This window comes from Bufo gargarizans, chromosome 1 (assembly GCF_014858855.1).
Source record: "Bufo gargarizans isolate SCDJY-AF-19 chromosome 1, ASM1485885v1, whole genome shotgun sequence".
NCBI classification, from domain to species: domain Eukaryota; kingdom Metazoa; phylum Chordata; class Amphibia; order Anura; family Bufonidae; genus Bufo; species Bufo gargarizans.
The window spans coordinates 412,381,736-412,403,552 of NC_058080.1; the positions used below are offsets into that span (position 1 = coordinate 412,381,736).

Consider the following 21,817-nt stretch of genomic DNA (forward strand, 5'->3'; position numbering starts at 1 on the left):
CATTCCTCCCAGCAATATTCTTCTGCAGTGTAGTAATTATTTTGTTGCCTCCCATAGAAACTCTTGGGTTCAATTTCCCATAGGGACCTGTAAGATCATTTAGATTTTTGGTCCATGCAGAAAACTGTAACATGTAATTTCAAGCTTTTCATTTATCAGACAGTTTTTTCACAGGTCTACATGGGGAATTGCTTAGGATATACAGTACAGACCAAAAGTTTGGACACACCTTCTCATTCAAAGAGTTTTCTTTATTTTCATGACTATGAAAATTGTAGATTCACACTAGGGATCGACCGATATTGATTTTTTAGGGCCGATACCGATAATTTGTGAGCTTTCAGGCCGATAGCCGATAATTTATACCGATATTCTGGGAATTTTCATTTTTGAAAAAAAAAAATAAAAAATTCCCACAAATCTGCTGAAAATTAATGTTTATTGTTAATGTGTATTTATTTTATTTTTTTGTAAATCTTTCTTTTTCATTTATATTTACCGGTAATATTTTGGTGTTTTTATTTTTGTAACTTTTTTTTTTAACTAACTTTTAGCCCCCTTAAGGACTAGAACCCTTGTCCTATTCACCCTGATAGAGATCTATCAGGGTGAATAGGAGCTCACACTGTCCCTGCTGCTGTGTGCTTTGTGCACACAGCAGCATGGAGCTTACCATGGCAGCCAGGGCTTCAATAGCGTCCTGGCTGCCATGGTAACCGATCGGAGCCCCAGCATTACACTGCTGGGGCTCCGATCGGGGGAGGAGGGGATCCTGTGGGGGGGCGCACTGCGACTGGGGTGGGGGGGCGCACTGCGACTGGGGTGGGGGGGCGCACTGCAACTGGGGTGGGGGGCCCTATGCGCCACAACTGCTTAATACTTGGGGGGAGGGGGGGCGCACTGCGCCACCAATGCTTAATACTGGGGGGGCTTGGGGGGGGAGGCGCACTGCGCCACCAATGCTTAATACTGGGGGGCTTGGGGGGGGGGGGGGCGCACCAATGAAGCTTAATCTCTAATTTATTCATATACAGGAGGCGGGAGCTGGCTGCAGTATCACATAGCCGGCTCCCGACCTCTATGACAAGTAGCTGTGATCCGCGGCACCTGAGGAGTTAACTACCGCAGATCGCAGCTACAGCTCATAGAGGCCGGGAGCCGGCTATGTGATCCTGCAGCTCCCGCCTCCTGTATATGAATAAATGAGAGATTAAGCTTCATTGGTGGCGCAGTGGCCATAGCTCCTCCCCTCCTCTTGTCCCCTGTCCTCTCATTGGCGGCAGCAGCAGCAGCACAGGGGGGGAGGAGACACTGCTCCTTCTCCCCTGTGCTGCTGCTGAGGGAACACGGAGAGCGCTGTCAGCAGCGCGATCTGTGTTCCCATACACTATCGGAATATCGGCAAAATAGATGCCGATACCGATAGCGTTCAAAATCCTGAATATCGGCCGATAATATCGGTAAATCCGATAATCGGTCGATCCCTAATTCACACTGAAGGCATCAAAACTATGAATTTACACATGTGGAATTATATACTTATCAAAAAAGTATGAAACAACTGAAAATATGTCATATTCTAGGTTCTTCAAAGTAGCCACCTTTTGCTTTGATTACTGCTTTGCACACTCTTGGCATTATCTTGATGAGCTTCAAGAGGTAGTCATCTGAAATGGTCTTCCAACAGTCTTGAAGGAGTTCCCAGAGATGCTTGGCACTTGTTGGCCCTTTTGCCTTCACTCTGCGGTCCAGCTTACCCCAAACCATCTGGCGCAGCACCCCATTATTCTCCTTCATGGTCAAATAGCCTTTACATAGCCTGGAGGTGTGTTTGGGGTCATTGTCCTGTTGAAAAATAAATGATGGTCCAACTAAACGCAAACCGGATGGAATAGCATGCCGCTGCAAGATGCTGTGGTAGCCATGTTGGTTCAGTATGCCTTCAATTTTAAATAAATCCCCAACAGTGTCACCAGCAAAGCACCCCCACACCATCACACCTCCTCCTCCATGCTTCACGGTGGGAACCAGGCATGTAGAGTCCATCCGTTCACCTTTTCTGCGTCGCACAAAGACACGCTGGTTGGAACCAAAGATCTCAAATTTGGACTCATCAGACCAAAGCACAGATTTCCACTGGTCTAATGTCCATTCCTTGTGTTCTTTAGCCCAAACAAGTCTCTTCTGCTTGTTGCCTGTCCTTAGCAGTGGTTTCCTAGCAGATATTCTACCATGAAGGCCTGATTCACACAGTCCCCTCTTAACAGTTGTTCTAGAGATGTGTCTGCTGCTAGAACTCTGTGTGGCATTGACCTGGTCTCTAATCTGAGCTGCTGTTAACCTGCGATTTCTGAGGCTGGTGACTCGGATGAACTTATCCTCCGCAGCAGAGGTGACTCTTGGTCTTCCTTTCCTGGGGCGGTCCGCATGTGAGCCAGTTTCTTTGTAGCGCTTGATGGTTTTTGTGACTGCACTTGGGGACACTTTTCAAAGTTTTCCCAATTTTTCGGACTGACTGACCTTCATTTCTTAAAGGGCTTCTGTCACCCCACTAAAGTGATTTTTTTTTTTTTGGGCTAGTGAAATTAGTTATATTGCGATATATGACAATATAATTGTGTTACTTACTTACATCACTATTTCAGTGATGTCATCGGCGCAGGCGCACTGAGGGAGTTCTGAGGAGACGAGCCTCCTCATCTCAGAGCGCCTGCGCCGAATCAACACAGGCGCGCGATTTTTGAAATGCCGACAGGGCTGGCCGGAGGAGGAGATCCCGGCTGGCCCTGTCAATCAACACGACGAGGGGGCGGATTTCTGCAGCAGCTACCAGCAAGTAGCCGCCCTACTTGCTGGTAGAGACCGAATTTACATATATTAAAACTTCGTTTTTTGCAGAAACTGCTGGATCAAAGTAAGTAACACAATTATATTGTCATATATCGCAATATAACTAATTTCACCAGCCCAAAAAAAAAAAATCACTTTAGTGGGGTGACAGAAGCCCTTTAAAGTAATGATGGCCACTCGTTTTTCTTTACTTAGCTGCTTTTTTCTTGCCATAATACAAATTCTAACAGTCTAGATTTATTCCACATGTGTTGATTCATAGTTTTGATGCCTTCAGTGTGAATCTACAATTTTCATAGTCATGAAAATAAAGAAAACTCTTTGAATGAGAAGGTGTGTCCAAACTTTAGGTCTGTACTGTATGTGATCTGCATACCAAGTGTCAGGGTGCACGTGGAGGGCAATCACCAAATCCAGAATATGAAGTAATCCGCGGCACTCCTGGAGTAGTTTGTTCAATACTCATTTAATATATCATCCCAAAAATTATACATGAATTCATATCCAGAGTAAATTCCATATTATTTAGAGCCACATTTAGTTTCCGAACGTTTCGGTCATCCAGTGACCTTTTGTCAACGGAATGTGAAATATATATATTGTGGTAATGTGAACAGTGCTGGAAGGTATGTTGTCCCACTTCAGGTATGTCAGATATGTGAGACAGATAAAATCCAGAGAGTGGCAGTAGTCTCAGCAAAGCATAGTTTGCTGAGACATTTTTGTATACATTTTCTGGACTGGATTTTACTTGGATTGCTGGCTAAGCTTGGTAGAGGGAGTTCCCATTCCACACCCTTCCAGTATGGGTTTTCCTTTCTACCTGAGGTGATCGCAGGTGAGGCCTGCTGTAATCAGGCTTGCATAAAGTGCCTCAGATTAGGTCTGTCTGAGGACTGTGAAGCAGAGGCTCTGTGTGTGGTCTCAGTCAGGAGGACTGAGGGGCCACAAGGCTTTGAATAGCCTGAGGTTTGGAGGACCTAGCGACACCTAGAGAACGAGGGTTGCATGCCCAGCATCTGGAGGACTACTGGGCCACACTCCCCCAAAAGGTACTGGAGTTGCCACAGCCTTGAGGCTGCAGTGTTGGCGTTGGCTGAGGAAAGCTGCATATGTTGTCCATGTGTGAACTGAGCTCTATGAGTGAGGTAGGGACGTATTGTGTTTAGGTAGTGCCTAGACGGGCAGGAGTTTATTTGTGTTTTAAGTGTTAGCGGTGCGGGAACCTCACCCCACCCAGTGATGTATAACTGGACTATCCTTTATAAGAAGACTGTCAAAATAAATGCACAGTTTGGACATGAAAATCCGTTGTCTGGTGAGATATCTGCGAGTGTGACCCCCTGAAAAGGGATCATATATATATATATTTATATATATATATATATATATATATATATATATATATATATATAGTGAGTAAAAAAGGGTGAAGGGGGGGGAGAGAATGTCCAGAGGTAGCAAGAATTGGCATAGTTATGGCAAAAGGAGATATAATACTTACAGGGCCGGTGTTACCATAAGGCAGACCAAGCGGCCGCCTTAGGGCGCACCCTGGGGGAGGGCGGAAAAATGTGACATAGGGGTCTGATGGCTGACATTGGGGGCTGATGGCTGGGGGATGATGTCTGACATGGGGTTCTGATCTGAGGTCTGATTAACATTGGGGGTCTGATTGGGGCTGTGAGCTAAGTCTGATTAACATTGGGGGTCTGATTGCTAATCTGACCTGAGGTGTAATGGAAAATATTTTTTTCTTATTATCCTCCTCTAAAACCTAGGTGTGTCTTAGAGGGCGCAAAATATGGTCCTTAAACCAGCCATTGTCTGAAGCAGAGAGAAGATACCAGGACCAAACAGAGGAGAAGCGTGGGGGGGCGCCAATATGTAGCTTCGCTTGTGTTGGCAAAAATCCTTGCACCGGCCCTGAATACTTATATATGAATTATTGATTACATATCTATTTATTTTGGGTGCCATTGTTGTAAATGTAGTCTATGATGCTGCATAGGTGTATTCCAACTTATATTGTGTCAACTGCAATATGGGAAGGACGCAGAATAACAACAATATGGGAAGTAGGGATCGACCGATATAGATTTTTTAGGGCCGATACCGATAATTTGTGAACTTTCAGGCCGATAGCCGATAATTTATACCGATATTCTGGGAATTTTAATTTTTGAAAAAAAAAATAAAATTCCCACAAATCTGCTGAAAATTAATGTTTATTGTTAATGTGTATTTTTTATTTTTTTTGTAAATCTTTCTTTTTCATTTATATTTTGGTGTTTTTATTATTTTTTTTAACTAACTTTTAGCCCCCTTAGGGACTAGAACCCTTGTCCTATTCACCTTGATAGAGATCTATCAGGGTGAATAGAAGCTCACACTGTCCCTGCTGCTGTGTGCTCTGTGCACACAGCAGCATGGAGCTTATCATGGCAGCCAGGGCTTCAATAGCGTCCTGGCTGCCATGGTAACCGATCGGAGCCCCAGCATTACACTGCTGGGGCTCCGATAGGAGGAGCAAGGGAGAGGGGATCCTGTGGAGGGGCGCACTGCGACTGGGGTGGGGGGCCCTATGCGCCACCACTGCTTAATACTGGGGGGGAGGGGGGCGCACTGCGCCACCAATGCTTAATACTGGGGGGCTTGGGGGGGCGCACTGCGCCACCAATGAAGCTTAATTTCATATACAGGAGGCGGGAGCTGGCTGCAGGATCACATAGCCGGCTCCCGACCTCTATGAGCAGTAGCTGCGATCCGCGGCACCTGAGGAGTTAACTACCGCAGATCGCAGCTACAGCTCATAGAGGCCGGGAGCCGGCTATGTGATCCTGCAGCTCCCGCCTCCTGTATATGAATGAATGATAGATTAATCTTCATTGGTGGAGCAGTGGCCATAGCTCCTCCTGTCCCCTGTCCTCTCATTGGCGGCAGCGGCAGCAGCAGCACAGGGGGAGGAGACACTGCTCCTTCTCCCCTGTGCTGCTAAGGGGAACACGGAGAGCGCTGTCAGCAGCGCGATCTGTGTTCCCCATACACTATCGGAATATCGGCAAAATAGATGCCGATACCGATAGTGTTCAAAATCCTGAATATCGGCCGATAACATCGGTAAATCCGATAATCGGTCGATCCCTAATGGGAAGGACGCAGAATAACAACAATATGGGAAGGATGCAGAATAACAATGGAACACAGGGTCTGAGATCTAGTAATGTGGGAGAATGGAGGGGAATTGAACCCAAGCATTGTGTATGAGAGGCAGCAGAATTATCTTTACACTATAGACCCGCATAACTGTAGGATTTTTAGCTTAGTTCGTTTTTTTTTAACGCATTTTTTATAATAAAGCTACCTCACTGTTCAGTGTGTCTGTCACTTTATTGTGCCATTCTCAGAGAAAACAGCTGATAGTCTAGTCCCTGTAAACGTGCCTAAAAGCTTTCCTCATGGCTTTCTGGGACTCCAGTCCAGTGTATTAGGGGGCATTCACATGACAATAAGCGTTTTGAGGTCCACAAACCACAGATCCGCAAAACCAGATACTGGCTGTGTGCATGCTGCATACAGCCCATAGATGTCAATAGATGGACCCATTAACATCTATGGTCCTTGCTCCGCGTGTTGTGGCGAAGTATAGGCATAGAAGACATGGAAGCGCTGCACCCTTACTGAAATTATTCACCAAGTGGCTTCTTTACCATTATGGGTTCTTAAAAGGGTTATCCCATGACCAGTGTAAAAAGTGAAAATCGGACATCATATAGTACAAACCCATCTTCATAACAACCCTAGAACCAGCCCTGCACCTCACATGGATCCAGAAATCTCCACATTCATTGCTCTGCTAGATTTATATCAAGCTGGCAGCTCAGGGGAGTATCTTTTCTGCTGCAGCTAAGGGGGCGTGTCTTTTCTTCTGGAGCTCAAGGGGAGTGTCTTTTCTGCTGCAGCTAAGGGGGTGTGTCTTTTCTTCTGGAGCTCAAGGGGAGTGTCTTTTCTGCTGCAGCTAAGGGGGCGTGTCTCAGCTCTACCAATCACAGTTGTTAGCGTAAAACTGAGCATGTGCGGCCTTTTCAGTGAGCAGGACAAAGAAAAAATAAAAAAACTAACAGCAGGTGGTGCTTCACAGGTATATTTTATTGAATAACTCAGTGGCTATGCTACATTTTTAATTACATGCAATTACAAAAGTATTCAGATCCAGGTTTGAAAACCGGAGAATATTTTCCATGGGACAACCCCTTTAATTAAAGTAGCCAAACTTGGTTCATTGCATTTTTGCACAGTGTGAATGCTGTCTATAGATGCACTACACCACCTAATTATTTTAAAAAATATGACAACAAACGATTTTCTTTTCTTTTTGACTTTTCATTGGGACTATAGTAAAAAACAATGTGAGGCCATGATTAATTATTCCAATGGTTCCATCTAGGACCACAGGATGAGATGATGCGTTGTCAAGAAGCCTGGAAGTGGATTACCAGCACCGACCTTCTATCTGCTATCATCACTTCAATGTCTGATTTGCTTGGGGTTTTAAATGAGAAAGGTAAATCTCTTTTTTCATTCCCTATATATTTCTGATGTTAATTCATCATATATCAGGGGCCGTGTAGCCGGGGTGCCTGGAAATCTGCTGCTGACACTTATCGCTCCATTTGTTTCCTATTGATGACCTTTCTTATTGCTTGCGATCACTTAAATAGAATTCAATTGGCTCCTGGTGTCTGTATTTATTTCTCCGCTGTAGACCCTGATTCTAGATTACAGAGACCGCTCATCGACACGACCAGGAACTGTTTTTCTAAGCTGATGAGCAAGCTGAATGTAGCGTCTGCAGCTAGAGGTGTAGAACCACAGAGATACTGCATTTCTGTGGACACGGACAGTCTTGTCCACAGACTGATGTGTGGACTACACAAAATCAGCTTCCAAACATCGGCTATGGACTTTACAAGTACGACTCCTATCATGGTATGACAATTCTTTCTTTAGTGACATTGAAACCTATGTCTAACCAATTAACATATAGTCCAATTAACGTATTGTTCAAGTAACTTGTATATGTTAGTACGTTATTTATTTCATGTCAGATATTTTACTTAGGGTCCATTCACACGTCTGCGGACCCATTCATTTTCAGTGGGGCCGCAAAAGATGCGGACAGCACACCGTGTTTAATTCCTCCATCCCATCGTGCTACCTGAAAAGAGAACGATATACTTACCTCCTCCCTGCCATTCTGGCTCTGTGGCTCCCAGGCTTTCTTCACTGTACTTCCAGTCGCCACTGGTCAACTTCCACATGGACGTGGTAATGTGCCTTACTGCAGCCAATGAGACATCACCCCCAGGAGCCACAGAGCTGGAATGAAGGTGTGGGATGCCGGTAAGTATAGCACCGCTAGGGTTTGAGAGAAATTAAAATAAAAAACCTGGATAACCCCTTGAAATCAATCTCTAGATAAACTACCAAGAGAAATGTATTAAATCCCTTTTAGACTGCATGCACATGACCCGTATGTACTTTGCCGTCCGCAATATATGAATACTGGTCGTGTGCATCTGCACTTTTCATGATCCCTATCATAGAAATGACTATTCTTATCCACAAAATAGGACATGTGCTATAATTTGCGGAATGGCCTTACAGATGCGGATGACATGCGTAAGCTTTCTAAATTTTTTGTGGTCTCCTAGAAATGAATAGGTCCACGTATGAAAAACAAAAATACGCTCTTGTGTATGAGGCCTAATAATCGTAAAATGGGATTTTTTTTTTTTTAATACCTCATTTGGTTGCAGGTTTACCAGCGCTTGAAGTTTGACTCATGACAACACTTATGCATTCTACTAATTCATTTGTAATTGTCATGTGAACATTGTATAGATTCAGATTCACATCAACGTTCACGTCCTAATTCTCAGTTTCAGTTATTTGTGTAAGCGTGATGTGAATGGAGCCCTAGTGACAATACTGAACCAGCAGAAAACAGGATAGTTGTCTTTTTAATCTCTTTGGACATCTGATCTTTTTAGGGCATAGCAATATTATATGTGTATTATCGTTATGTCTTCTTTCTTCTGTTAGCAATCCATATTTAAAGTGTAACTATGATTCTGTTTTTTATTTTTGTTATGTGTAGGGGCAGTGATACTGAACATTTTTGTGATATACTTTAATTACTGAAATCGTACATTTCTATTAGAAAATAGCTCTAAAGTGGCCCATTTTGAGCCTTAGCAACGCTCCTCTGTCCTCTGTTTACGTAACTGTGGAGACTTGCTCAACACTAGCTGTGTTATGTAAACAGAAGACAGGAGCGTCGCTAAGGCTCAAAATGGGCCGCTTTAGAGCTATTTTTCTAATAGAAATGTACGATTTCAGTAATTAAAGTATATTACAAAAATATTCAGTATCACTGCCCCTATACATAACAAAAAAAAAAAAAAAAAGAATGACAGTTACACTTTAAAGAGGACCTTTCACTCGTATACAAACTAAAAACTAACTCTATCTGTGGGCAGAACGGCGCCCAGGGGTCCCCCTGCACTTACTAGTATGCCTGGGCGCCGCTCCGTTCGCCCGGTATAGGCTCCGGTGTCTCAGCTCCGTCTGTTGTGTTGGACTGATTTTTTGTAGGAGGCGTGTCCCTTGCTGCAGCGCTGGCCAATCGCAGCACACAGCTCATAGACTGGCTATGAGCTGTGTGCTGCGATTGGCCAGTGCTGCAGCAAGGGGCACGCCTCCTACAAAAAATCAGTCCAGTACAACAGACGGAGCTGAGACACCGGAGCCTATACCGGGCGAACGGAGCGGCGCCCAGGCATACTAGTAAGTGCAGGGGGACCCCTGGGCGCCGCTCTGCCCACAGATAGAGTTAGTTTTTAGTTTGTATACGAGTGAAAGGTCACATTCCATAACTACAGTCTTTTATGAACACTTTCATTTTGTCATCCACTTATAGAAATGCCTAGCTGCCTTAAAAAAACTGATTCTTGGGTTCACCCAGCGATTGCATACAGCAGAAGTTGAGAGACGATCACTGCGCCGGGAGCTGTCTGATATTAAGCAGAAAATCAGTGAAATTAGCAGCGATGTTGGCGGCACAGAGAATCCTAAAGCGCAAAAACAGCCGTTCCAGCAATCTGTAAGGACAAGTCATTCTTGTTTGTACGGGGGTGTAATCTTGGAAGACATGATTTATACGATTTATACGCAAGGCATATTTCTTGCACAGATTGCAGCGCAAAGATCCTTTGCGCCGCAACCTGTGACTTCTTCCTGCTCATGCTTTGTCTAATAAAAGGAGGTGTGACACGGAAGGGAATGGGCCGGCAGGCCCGTCTAATTTACCATTTTCTACGCCTGTTTTAGCTGTCTTATGTTTCAGAAGTGGCAGAGGATCCGCCGAAGTTATATAGAGACTGGCGCCTCTACATAACTTTGGCGGATCCACCACCATGTTTACTGGCCATTAGGACTGGCTTCTAAAATGACTTCTTAATCAATGTGCCGCGTTGTGTTTGCTACTAGACAATGGGCCAGATTTATCATTACTCTGACCGCTCACTCCACTTTCACATATGGGTAAAGTCAGTTTTAGCCAAGTCAGATTTATGATCGGCCCTTTAAGACTGTAATAAATGTGGTTTGACGGTAGCAGTTTATCCGTCTGTAAGCAGCTTTACAAAAGTCGCACATCTTTACGAAAAAGCTGAATGTTCTATTAAAAAGTCTCATAAGCATGGTCCTCACTGGAGTGAAATTGCGCAATTTTTTGCAACTTTTTTGCGACTTTTTAAATAGTCTCAATAGTAAATCTGTCTAGAGATTAATTTACATAAGAAAACAAGCCCACTTTCAGAAAACTAGCAAGCATAGTGCAGAGCAGAAAAAAGTCGCAAATTTTTGCGCAGTTTTAGTGATTGCGCAAAAATTTGCGACTTTTTCACTCCATTATTCTGACTTGAGCTAATGATAAATCTGGCCCAATATTTCCTTTGAAATGGAGTCTGTCTTGTGTTTTATTATGCTCATGTTTGTTCATGCTACATTTCTTAAGGGATTAGAGATTCCCTATTGGACTGGGCAAAGTATAAAGGAAAGGGTCATGCCATCAGTGTCTGATCAGTGGAGGTCTCTGCAGTCGGGCCTGCTACAATCAGACGTAAAACAAAGTGGCCCCCCCATCCTAGGTAAAGAACAGATTATCCTTTTGGCGTTTTTGTCTTGTATACAACTAAACCAGAAGGGGGCAGTATCTACTTCATTCTAGGGACTAGTGAAGGTCCTAGTGGCTATACATTATTGGTGGGAACACACGTCAAGTAAATATGGTCACTCGTTCAATCCAAAACTGCATGTTTATTGGGATTCTGGAAAGTGCGCTCTTAGCTAAACAGGTATCTGACCAACAGCTGTCTAAGACTCTGTTCTCATTGTGTTTGAGCCCATTTCACCTTATATGCTGGGAACGTTTCTGGTGTATACAGCATGTGCTTATGAACAAGCTTGTTTTGGCTGGCAGAATTGTGGATGCAGCTCTGGAGGATGAATACAAGCTAAATGATGCTGTTTCCAAAGTTACTCACTGTACCTCTACGTAAATTGGACAGCGGAGTTTTAAATGTGAACATTTCCTTTAAAGTTCGAATTGACTAGTTACTAAGTGCTACAAGTCTGTTTATAGATTTTGTTCATTATTAAGATGGTTCTGTGTCTTATTTCTGCTTTTTCAGAAAGTGGTTCCCTATGAGAAATTCCGAATGGTCTTCAGTGAGCTAAACAGCGCATTGCTACGTGAACAAGAAGCCCAGATTCTCCTAACTGAGCAGTCTCAGCAGTTACTGGAGCTCAATCACAAGATAGAATTACACTCCCAGGAGGAAGCAGAGAAAGATCAAACCTTGTCAGAAGCAGTTAAGGTGCGGGCCTTGGGAATATGTTCAGTGGGTCTCGTGTGTTACTTTAAATAGTACATTTACTTGAGTCTCTTGATGAGGTCCTTTCATGCCCTCCAGCAATCGCGGCTGCCTTTAGGCTGGGGATACATGCCGATTCTTGGCCGTGACATCCATTAGGTGATCATGCATCATTCTGTAGCCTGCAGTCATAGAAATGAATGGGGTCACGGCCCGACTCACAAACTGCCACAACGGCAGAATTGCAAAATAATACAGCATTTCATTGCCATTCTGGGGTCGCAGCAGCTTCTGAGTTGCGCTGAGACCCCATTCATTTCTATGGCTGCACTGCTGCGCAACCATCCTTGGTTTTGCACGGGTGTCTTGACCAAAATCGCTGTGTAGCACCAGCCTAACTTGGCTTCTGTTGCCTCTCCATGGATTCTGGCGATTGTGTTTTTTCAGTATTTTAGGCTCCCAACCTGCAGTGACAAGGGGGTATTGTTCTCATCGGGGAGTTAGTCAGAGCCCTAGTGATATCCACATCAATTGGACAGCGTCAGAGCTCTGGTTCACTTCCCTTTACGATTTATGACCCCTTGTCATTGCAGGGTCTAAACTACAGTCACCCTTTGCTTGAGAATGGTGTGAAAACTGGTGCTAAAATAAGTGGAGCAACAGTTACAGGCAAGTAAAGGTGGCCATGATGGTAGTGGGGTTCAGGGAGTCCACATTACAGTTCCCAAACTGGAGTTCTGTAAGTTTCTTTAGACTTTCTGCAAAAGTTAAAGTGGTATTCTGGTTAGACTACATTATCCCCTATCCATAGCATAGGGGATAACTATTAGTCCTACTGCTGGGACCCTCATAGATCTCCAGAATGGTGGCCCCATACCCCCTGCAGTCTCCCTGAAATGAACAGGGTGGCCGGTTGGGTATGCGTACGGCAGGTCCATTTATTTCTATGGGAACTCCGGAGATAGCCGAGTGCTGTACTCCGCTATGTCTGGAACTCCCCTAGAAATTACTGGAGTGGCCACGTGCATATGCGACTAGCTGCTCCGTTCATTTCAGGGGGGCCATAGGGAGTACTCAACCCCCATTCTCGTGATCAATGATGGTCCCAGCGGTAGGACCCCCACTGATCTAATAGTTATCCACATGATAGGGGATAACTTAATCTAATTGTAATACTTCTTTAAAGGGATTCTCCAAGAAAAAATTGTAAACTCTGGGAAACTGCTTAAAACGAGAAAAAAAATCCCACTCACCTTTTGAAAGACCTTCCTTCCCAGCACCGAGACTCCTGTGTGGTCCCTGGCGGGCAGGAGATTACGGTGACTGCTGCAGCCATTCAGGGATTGACTGCAGCAGTCAGCATGATCAGAGACACAACGTCATAACTTCCAATCCACTAGGGGCCAGAAAATGTGGGCACAGGAGCCTTTGTGCTGGAACTAAGGGGCTTTCAAAAGGTGAATGAGCATTTTTCTGTTTTAAGCAGTTTCCCTAAAAGCAATAACTTTTTCTTTTTTTGGGGGGGGGGGGGGGGGCAGGGTGCTCGGATAACCCCTTTATTGTCTGTGAGATAGAGGAAAGATAATCCGTAGTGCTTATGTGGAGCAGAGGCACCAGTGTCTAGCCATCCATCTTAGCTAGACAAAGCAGATATCTGCAACCAGATCAGCCAGCGCCGGCCATTTACTTTTTAGTGGCATCATATGGATGCCCCTTATAAATCTTGACTTGTTTAACAGAAGAGCCAAAAAATCAAGGGAAAGGCTTGCTGGGGGGCAAAACCTGTTCACACTATTATGATACCATAGCCTGCCCTTTCCTGCCTTGTATAACCAGACTTACAGTGAACAGTGAATCTTTCTACATGAGGGGGGGTGCACAAGTCTTCCCCTCCAAGAATAGGCCTTTCTATATAGGGCCGGCCCTGTGCAGACTGCAAACACCTACGGCCGTCTGAATGTAGCCTTAAAGGGTTGACTGCTTTGGACTGTCCCTATTTGTATGAAAAGCCCCTTGAGAATATGCTGATCACAAAGTGTCTCCATGCTAGAACCTCAAGAAATCAACTGTAACATTTGAGGAAACCAGAAAAGTGTTCAGCACCACAGGGAAAATTTGAGCATTAGATCAGCAGTCTCAAATTTGGCCAGAAATATGGGCCACAAATAAAAGAAAAATCGAATTTGATGGGCCTCATTCATTTCAAATACGATACAATATTGTTAATAGAATACAATAGAATACAGCACTACATATCTCTTACATCCAGTGACGTCTCTTCTGATTGTAGACATTCCTTTTCCTCATTTCCCCCATTCGGATCAGACTGCCTTGACGACTTCCTTCAGCTGCATCTCGTCTCTGCAGAGTTTGGCATACAGACATCTTGGATTCCTCACTTTTCTATCATCCTCCTTCTCCTGGTGCCCCAACATTGTCATCCCTCTACTACCCCCAATACTGTGTCCGCTGTGCTCTCTAATGTCCCCAAATACTATACTGCAAAAATAGTGCCATACAGATAGCCTCCCCCCATAGTGATAGTGCTCTGAGACTTCTCTCAGTATTAATAATGCCCTATACAGTACCCCTAATAGCAATAATGCTTCCCAAGAGTGCCACCATGAGTAGCAATGCCCTCCACATTGTGCCCAATAATAATGCTCAACAGTACCCCAGTAATAAAAATGCCACCACAGTGCCCCCAGTAGAAATAAGGCTCCCCAAAGTGCCCCCAGCAGTAACAGGGCCCTCGCACCGCTATAGAGCCCACAGTAGTAATAAAGCTACGTGTTCCCAGTAGTTACAATGCCTCTTGTAGTAGCCCCAGTAGTGCAACTTGTAGTTCTAATGTCCCCTGCAGTGTCCCTGTAGTTCCAATACCCTCCTGCAGTTATAGCCCCCCTGTAGTGCCCCTGTTTTATTATGCCCTATGTAGTGCTCTGGTCTGTATCAATGCCCCCCTGTAGTGCTCTGGTCTGTATTAATGCCCCCCATGTAGTGTCCCCTGTATTTTAATGTCTCCCTGTAGTGCTCTGGCCTGTAATAATGTTCCCTGTATTAATCCCCCCCTTGTATTATAATGCACCTCTGTTGTGCTCTGGCCTATATAAATGCCCCCCTGTAGTACTCCCCTTTGTAGTGCTCTGGTCTGCACCTGAGATCTGGCCTATATTAATGCCCCCCTTGTAGTGCCCCCTTTATTATAATACTCCCCTTTGTAGTGCTCTGGTCTGTATTAATGCCCCCTTGTAGTGCTCTGGCCTGTAATAATGTCCCCTGTATTAATCCCCCGCCCCCCCTTGTATTATAATGCACCTCTGTTGTACTCTGGCCTATATAAATGCCCCCCTGTAGTACTCCCCTTTGTAGTGCTCCTGTCTGCACCTGAGATCTGGCATTGGAGGTTGTGATTACGTTACCGTGACCTCTGTTCTACATCCTCATAGGTTTCAGGCCTAGTCACCTGCAGCCTATGAGGAGGAGACAGGAGCCATAGGCTTCCGTGGTACGACGTAAACTGAAGGGGTCATGGGACGCAGATAAGTGCCTCAGGGGCAGCATGTGGACCACCTGTTTGAGACCCCCCTGCTTTAGATATTCAAATCAGTGACCTCTCTGTGTAATGAAGGAGAGGTGCTCTTTGTAACTGCTGTCCACTCGGGCCAAGAGATGGGGATGAGGGGACCCCACTAATAACACAGAACTTCCTCGTGGGGAATAGGAAAATGGATTTCCTGAACCCATTTAAATGATATTAGTAAGTAACAAGTACTTTTAGAGATATCAGAAAATTACTAAAATTGCATTTTGTTTTCCAAGAAACTTTGCTGAAACCTGCCAAGATCTCAGCGAGTGTTACTCCATCTTACGCTTTCTTCTGTAGCTTATGGCGTATATTGCAGTCATGCTGCTTCCATGACAGCACTTTTCTCTTCTCCCCTCTCCTGCTTGCAGGGTCTTTCTGAAACAAAAATGGATCTGCGGAGAAAAGATCAATCTTTGCGTCAGCAGAACAGACAGCTCACCCAGCTGGAGCAGGACAAGCGTCGACTGGAAGAGAGCATCTCCGGGGCAGAGAGTGCCCTGCGTACAGCCGATAGGTGAGCGAGAACCCGTAGGATATCACATACAAACCAGAGATCGTTTGTGCTAAATTTCCATCCACAGGGCATAATGTCACAGGCAGAACATATACATCTGTTCTTTAATGTTTTTCAGTAATGCACATTAAAAACATTACAATTCACATGGCTTTTCTCAGTAGCAGTAGTGTCCCGTGCGGTCAATAATGAGTCAACTATATGACGGTATACTGTTGTATGGTGGTGGTACCATGCATCCATACGTACAAGAGTCACTTGCTGCATAATGCTGCTTGAATCTTTCTTGTTTTCTATGCCACTATGCTAAACCTGAATGAATATGGATTTTGTAGACACAATTTTTACCGCTATTCATTTTACAGGGAAAAGGAAGTCATTACAAATTATATGAAATCCGTTGCAGCAGAGTTTCAGAAGGTAATACCCTGTAAAGTATAGATGATGGTACACTAAAAGCCGGACCTGCTGACTCTTGAAGGACTTACGGTACATTCACATGTGTGGTGATCCAGAGATGGGAACGCCACATGCCAGAAACTGGATGTATTGCACCCGGAATCCCCTTTATGTCACAGAAACTGCATGGCTCGCAAGTATGTAGCCGATCCCCATGTACTTATACAGTTTCCTTCTGGTGCGGTGTTATTCAGATATTTACCCCATGCCTCTATGAGAGAACCATTCTACTATAGTGCTCCCCAATACATTTTTTGGTTTGACTTTATCTGAAATCGAAAAGTAAAACAGTAAGGCCCCATACACTACAGCTATAGTGCGGCCCTATGGAATTTGGAGGTTGGACAGACCCATATGGCCATGTGCTTGAGTCTGAAATGTATGGTTCACATATTATGTTAGTACTATAAATTAAGAAGTTGTAACTCGTATGGTGCTGAAGAGTGCATCTGTACAATATTATATTCTGTTAGTAAAGCGGTTCTTCCATGTACCGTAAATCATTAAGGATTAGCGATAAATGTATGATTCACCTGTTCCAAGCCCTCTGGTCCTTCTCGCTGCACAATCACTGTGAGGAGACGTTTGAATGAAGCGTTGGTTATGTGGATAGGTAGTTCATGTTTTTCTTTCCCTTTTAACAGATATTTTAAATATTTGTAATACCATATCTGTTTACCACTTTATAGGCAGTTATATTAAAGGGAGTCTGTCAGCAGTTCTACTAAACTGTTGACAGCACTAGGTAGGGGCTGGGGAGAACTTTTCTTATCCAGAGCAGTGTAAATATGAAGTTTTATTCTGCCAGATTCTGCTCTCTTAAGTGCACTGGAAGCAGGGCTACACTGTGAAATGCTCACAGCCCTTTCCCTCTGCTCTGATTTGACAGCAGTAGTGGTCTGGTTGGATGCTACAGTTGTCACTTAACAGTACTAGGTAGGAGCTAGGGGAGAGCAGGTCTAACATACCGTTTATGGAACTTTTCCTATCGAGAGCAGTGTAAATACTGTACAAAGTTTTATCCTACCAGATTCTGCTGTCTCTCAAGTGCACTGGAGGCAAGGCTACACTATGAAATGCTCATCTGGTTGGATGCTACAGTTGTCACTCAGCAAACGGGAGGAGCTGTGGGGCAGTTGAATGCAGAGAGTGCTTCACAGCTAAGTCCCGCCTCCAGTGTACTCGAGAGAGCAGAATCTAGCAGAATAAAACTTCATATTATCACTACAGCTGATGATAAAAGCTCCACCAAGGATATGTTTGTCCTGTTCTCCCCAGCCCCCACCTAGTGCTGTTAGCAGTTTAGCATGCTCTAAAATACTGCCAGACTCAGGGGCATAGCTAAAGGCTCATGGGCCCTGGCCTTCATGCTGCCTGCGGCAAAAAATTGAAACAGTAGTTTGACCTAACCCCTTGGTGTTTTTCTATAACACTGGTGTCTTCTCATGTGGCACAAGGGTGTTTGGGCCCCCTCAGGCTCCTGGGCCCAGTAACGACTGCTACCTCTGTACCCCCTGTAGCTACGCCCCTGGACACACTCCCTTTAATCCCCACCTCCAGTAGACCTTGCAATGTAACCGCTGTGTCTCCATATTACACTCATTATTTCTCAAAAATCCGTTTAACGTACGTTAGTTATTAAAAGGTTTGCTTCTACCTCAATTTTTTTCAATTGGCAAGTGACTTCAAACACATGAAAGACCCCTGAACGTTCCTACAGTGATATGAAACGCATGTTGTATTGATCTGATGAGATGTGTGCCAGTTTTAGTATGACTGGTAATTTATTAATTGTTTCTACCTTTCAGATGAGAGATCAGACCTCTTTATCACGGGTAGCAACATCACTGCAAGATTTCGCTTTCCAGCTCCCAAAGTTATCACCTAAAATATTTGAAATGAAAGGGTACACGGGAGGATCAGACTTCACTGCTTGCCAGGTATTCCTTATATGTGCCTGTATGTAGCATTGCCTTTTTTGAGAAGATTTTTCCATTGAACTGGATTTCAACTAGATTGAAACTCTATTGCCATTATCATTAATGATTTAGTAGTTTTGCCTAGTAGGCGTCAGGTATCAAAATGCAGAAGAATTTCCATTCTGTGTGAAGGGAGTCCAGCCAGTACATCATGATGTATCTGTTGGCACGTGATCATCTATGTTTTTCACAGAAATACCTGGCGCTGTAAAGGTGCCGCTGATTACCGTTGGTGTGGACAGCTAAATCATTTGCCGGCAGCAGATTGTGCGATCTAAGCCCTCTGCAGCCGGTGATTCTGTATGAGGAATCATGTTAATGCAGCGCTCTCCTCCACTGACGAGCAGGTGATTGTCGGGAAGAAACACTTCCTTCCCGATGATAGTCTTCTCATTTGAGCAGTGTAATGGGGCCTTAAGGAAGAGACTAACCCATGGAATAAACATATACTGTATATAGAGGTTTCACAATTCTTCTTATGTTTCATACAGAACATGATTAAGAGCTTTTCGGACATCTATCAGGTCGCATGCACCAAAGCAGCTGCTCTGGAAAGAGAGATCATTTTTCATGAAAAGCACATTGCTGCTCTAAAATCCGAGCTGCAGACCGCGTGCCTTCGCGAGACCAAGAGCTTGTCTCCGGTAAATGGTGATGCTGGGTTTAATTTACCACTCTTGTCATAGTGGAGTCTTGATGACTTTCAGTGATTGGCTGTCACTGTGTCTTTATGTGTAGACAATGCAGTGTCATGTACCACCATCAAGCAGGACAGCACCATATTTCATGTCCCTCATCTGCCGCATAAACTCGGGATTTACTGGACTACTATCCTATAAGGGTACTTTCACACTTGCGTTAAAGTTTTCCGGTATTGAGTTCCGTCACAGGGGATCTATACCGGAAAAAAACTGATCAGTTTTATCCTAATGCATTCTGAATAGAGAGCAATCCGTTCAGGATGCATCAGTTCAGTCCCTCTTACGTTTTTTGGCCGAAGAAAATACCGCAGCATGCTGCAGTTTTCTCTCAGGCCAAAAATCCTGAACACTTGCTGGAATGCTGGATTCGGCATTAATTAGCATTGAAATGCAAGTGTTCCAGCAAAACGGATCCGGTTTTGCGGTCTGCGCATGCGCAGACATTTAAAAATGAGAGAGAAAAAAAATACCAGATCCGTTTTTCCAGATGACAACCGGAAAGACGGATCCGGTATTGTAATGCATTTTTGAGACGGAGCCGCATCCGTCTCACAAATGCATCCGTTTGCGTCCGGATTGCCGTGTCCGGTAGGCAGTTCCGGCGACAGAACTGCCTGCCGGAATCCTCTGACGCAAGTGTGAAAGTACCCTAAGAGTGGTGTTTCCCGAGAGAATCCTTGTGTGATATCATTTGCATGCAAACCTATCAGGGAACACCAAAGTGATATGCAACCCAAGCCCACCAAAAAGCAACCGCACGGACTCCAGCACTTTCTTAGGATTACTGATTGGGAAGGAGCGCTCCTCTTCTGTATTTTCTGCCTGAAAATACTGGACATCTCCTGTTTACTGTGCACCAGACCGAGGCAGTCACTCAGAGCATAGGCTTAGTTACCGTAGGAGCCATTCATAACTCTCTAGCATTTGGCTGCTTTCAGTATTTCTTCCCTAATCTCCAGCTAACCTTTTCTCCAATGACCTTCTCCACTCTACCACTTCTCCTCACCCTCTTGTTTGCCAGACTAGACCTCTCTCGTGGCTGCTCATTTCTCTGGAAACACCTCTATTTGGCCTCCACCAAACCATGGACGTAACTACCAGGGTAGCAGGCATGTAATGTAACAATTAGTTATTGGTGGTCCACCATCGTTGTGTTCGCAGAATCATGCATTTCACTGGGATTTTGCTAATGTGCTGTCGTGAAGATGAGAGTATCGGCTCTCGATGGTGGCACTGGAGCAACTGGACCAGGTAGAGAGGGCTGTATGGGGAGGAGAGCATGCTCACCTCATGATCCTTCCAGCACTCTCCCAAGTGGACTGACGCATGTGCATTATGAGTCTGTGCAGCTCGGCCAGCAGCAGCAGCAAATCCATTGGCTTCACTGAGAGGGGATTAGTGTAGCCCCTGGAAGGATCATGAGGTGAGCATGCTCTCCTCCCTGCACAGCCCTCCCTTCCTGGTCCAGATGCTCCACTGCCACCAGTGAGGGCCGTTACCCACATCTTCACAACAGCACATGAGCAAAATCCCAATGGCTATTTGTTACATTATATTAGTGAGCCCCAACGCAGACATGAGAACACAGGGCTAGACGAGAGGTCTAGTCCTGTCAATCAAGGTGGAGGAGGAGTGAACAGAACACAGGGGCGTTGCATTAGTGGTGCTCCAATAGCTACAGCCAGCCCCTTGGTACTCGATATTGCTAATTTGCATAAACATAAAACAGAAGATATCTCGACTAGAGACAAGATGGGTATCATTTTATTCAGCAGAATCAACCCTACCAGGCAATATGCCTGGTTCTATAGGGTAGTTATTCACCATTTTTGTTCCTGTACAAAAGATATCGCTATCATGTGTAGAGCATAGCGGGTCCATGCCTTGCTGTTATGCTCTTAACGTTATTTGTTTCTTTAATTCACCAGGCAAAGCTTGATGCCAACACTGTGCCAAGCTCAGACTTTTTACCACTGCAGGCTGAGCCGGACTTCTCCCAAAGCCATATGAACTTTAGTCGTATCAACAGCAGAACCTTCCAGCCTATTGACTCCTCGTCTGTTAGTAACCTTACATCAACAGCCATGCAAGAGCTGCCAACGAAGATGTAACCACTGCCCTCCCAGCACTGGAATTATTGCCATCTATTAAAAACAACATGTCCGGCTGTAAATGCTCTTTATTACCATCATGTCTGCTGTGTATATAATCACGGTTAGGGTACGTGTCGTGGATTGTGCTACAGATTTCACCCTACACATTGCAAAGGGCAAAATCCATTGTGGAACTGCACCTCATACATTGACATGATGCAGAATCCACAGACCTATGGATGCGATTTCATAAAATGTCATCCACCTTGCTACTACTGTAAACGCTGCGGATATTCTGCTCACAGTTCAGTGGTAGAAAATCCGCAGAATATCCTCCCAAAGGGAGCATACCCGTATCATGCACTGATGTTTTTTATGCTATGTATTTATATACAATTTTTTCATAGCTTTATTATTTAATTTGTACAGAATTTTTTATACATTTTTATATATATTTTTAAACCCTAAAAAAATTCAGTGCTGTAATGTGTGTCTGATGATCTGTCAGAAGACAGAGGACCAGCGTAATACATAGGGAATATTGCTGTAACAACATTTTTTATTTTTTTTATACTGCTTTAAAGGGAACCTGTCATGTGGATATTTGATTATAATCTAACTAATTATATACAATCATTAACTACTAAAAAGTGCCTTAGATGTATTCACTTACTGGTGTGACAGATGGTTACC

General features: G+C 44.4%; 1 protein-coding gene across 5 annotated transcripts in view; it reads left to right on the forward strand.

Annotated features, from left to right (window-relative positions):
* CCDC171 (coiled-coil domain containing 171) overlaps positions 1-21,817 on the forward strand; it is a 142,440-nt gene that overhangs the window by 98,468 nt on the left and 22,155 nt on the right. For 2 of the 5 annotated variants that reach the window (XM_044271521.1, XM_044271533.1), the window contains 9 exons: positions 7,298-7,414; positions 7,616-7,839; positions 9,833-10,015; positions 11,607-11,792; positions 15,747-15,892; positions 16,258-16,312; positions 18,160-18,291; positions 18,822-18,974; positions 20,960-21,752. In XM_044271521.1, coding sequence (XP_044127456.1) covers positions 7,298-7,414; positions 7,616-7,839; positions 9,833-10,015; positions 11,607-11,792; positions 15,747-15,892; positions 16,258-16,312; positions 18,160-18,291; positions 18,822-18,974; positions 20,960-21,142 — 1,379 coding nt within the window. In that variant the 3' untranslated portion in view covers positions 21,143-21,752. Of the gene's footprint in view, positions 1-7,297; positions 7,415-7,615; positions 7,840-9,832; positions 10,016-11,606; positions 11,793-15,746; positions 15,893-16,257; positions 16,313-18,159; positions 18,292-18,821; positions 18,982-20,959; positions 21,754-21,817 lie in introns of those variants that run through there. The other 3 variants (XR_006387032.1, XM_044271554.1, XM_044271544.1) reach the window with 3 other exon arrangements.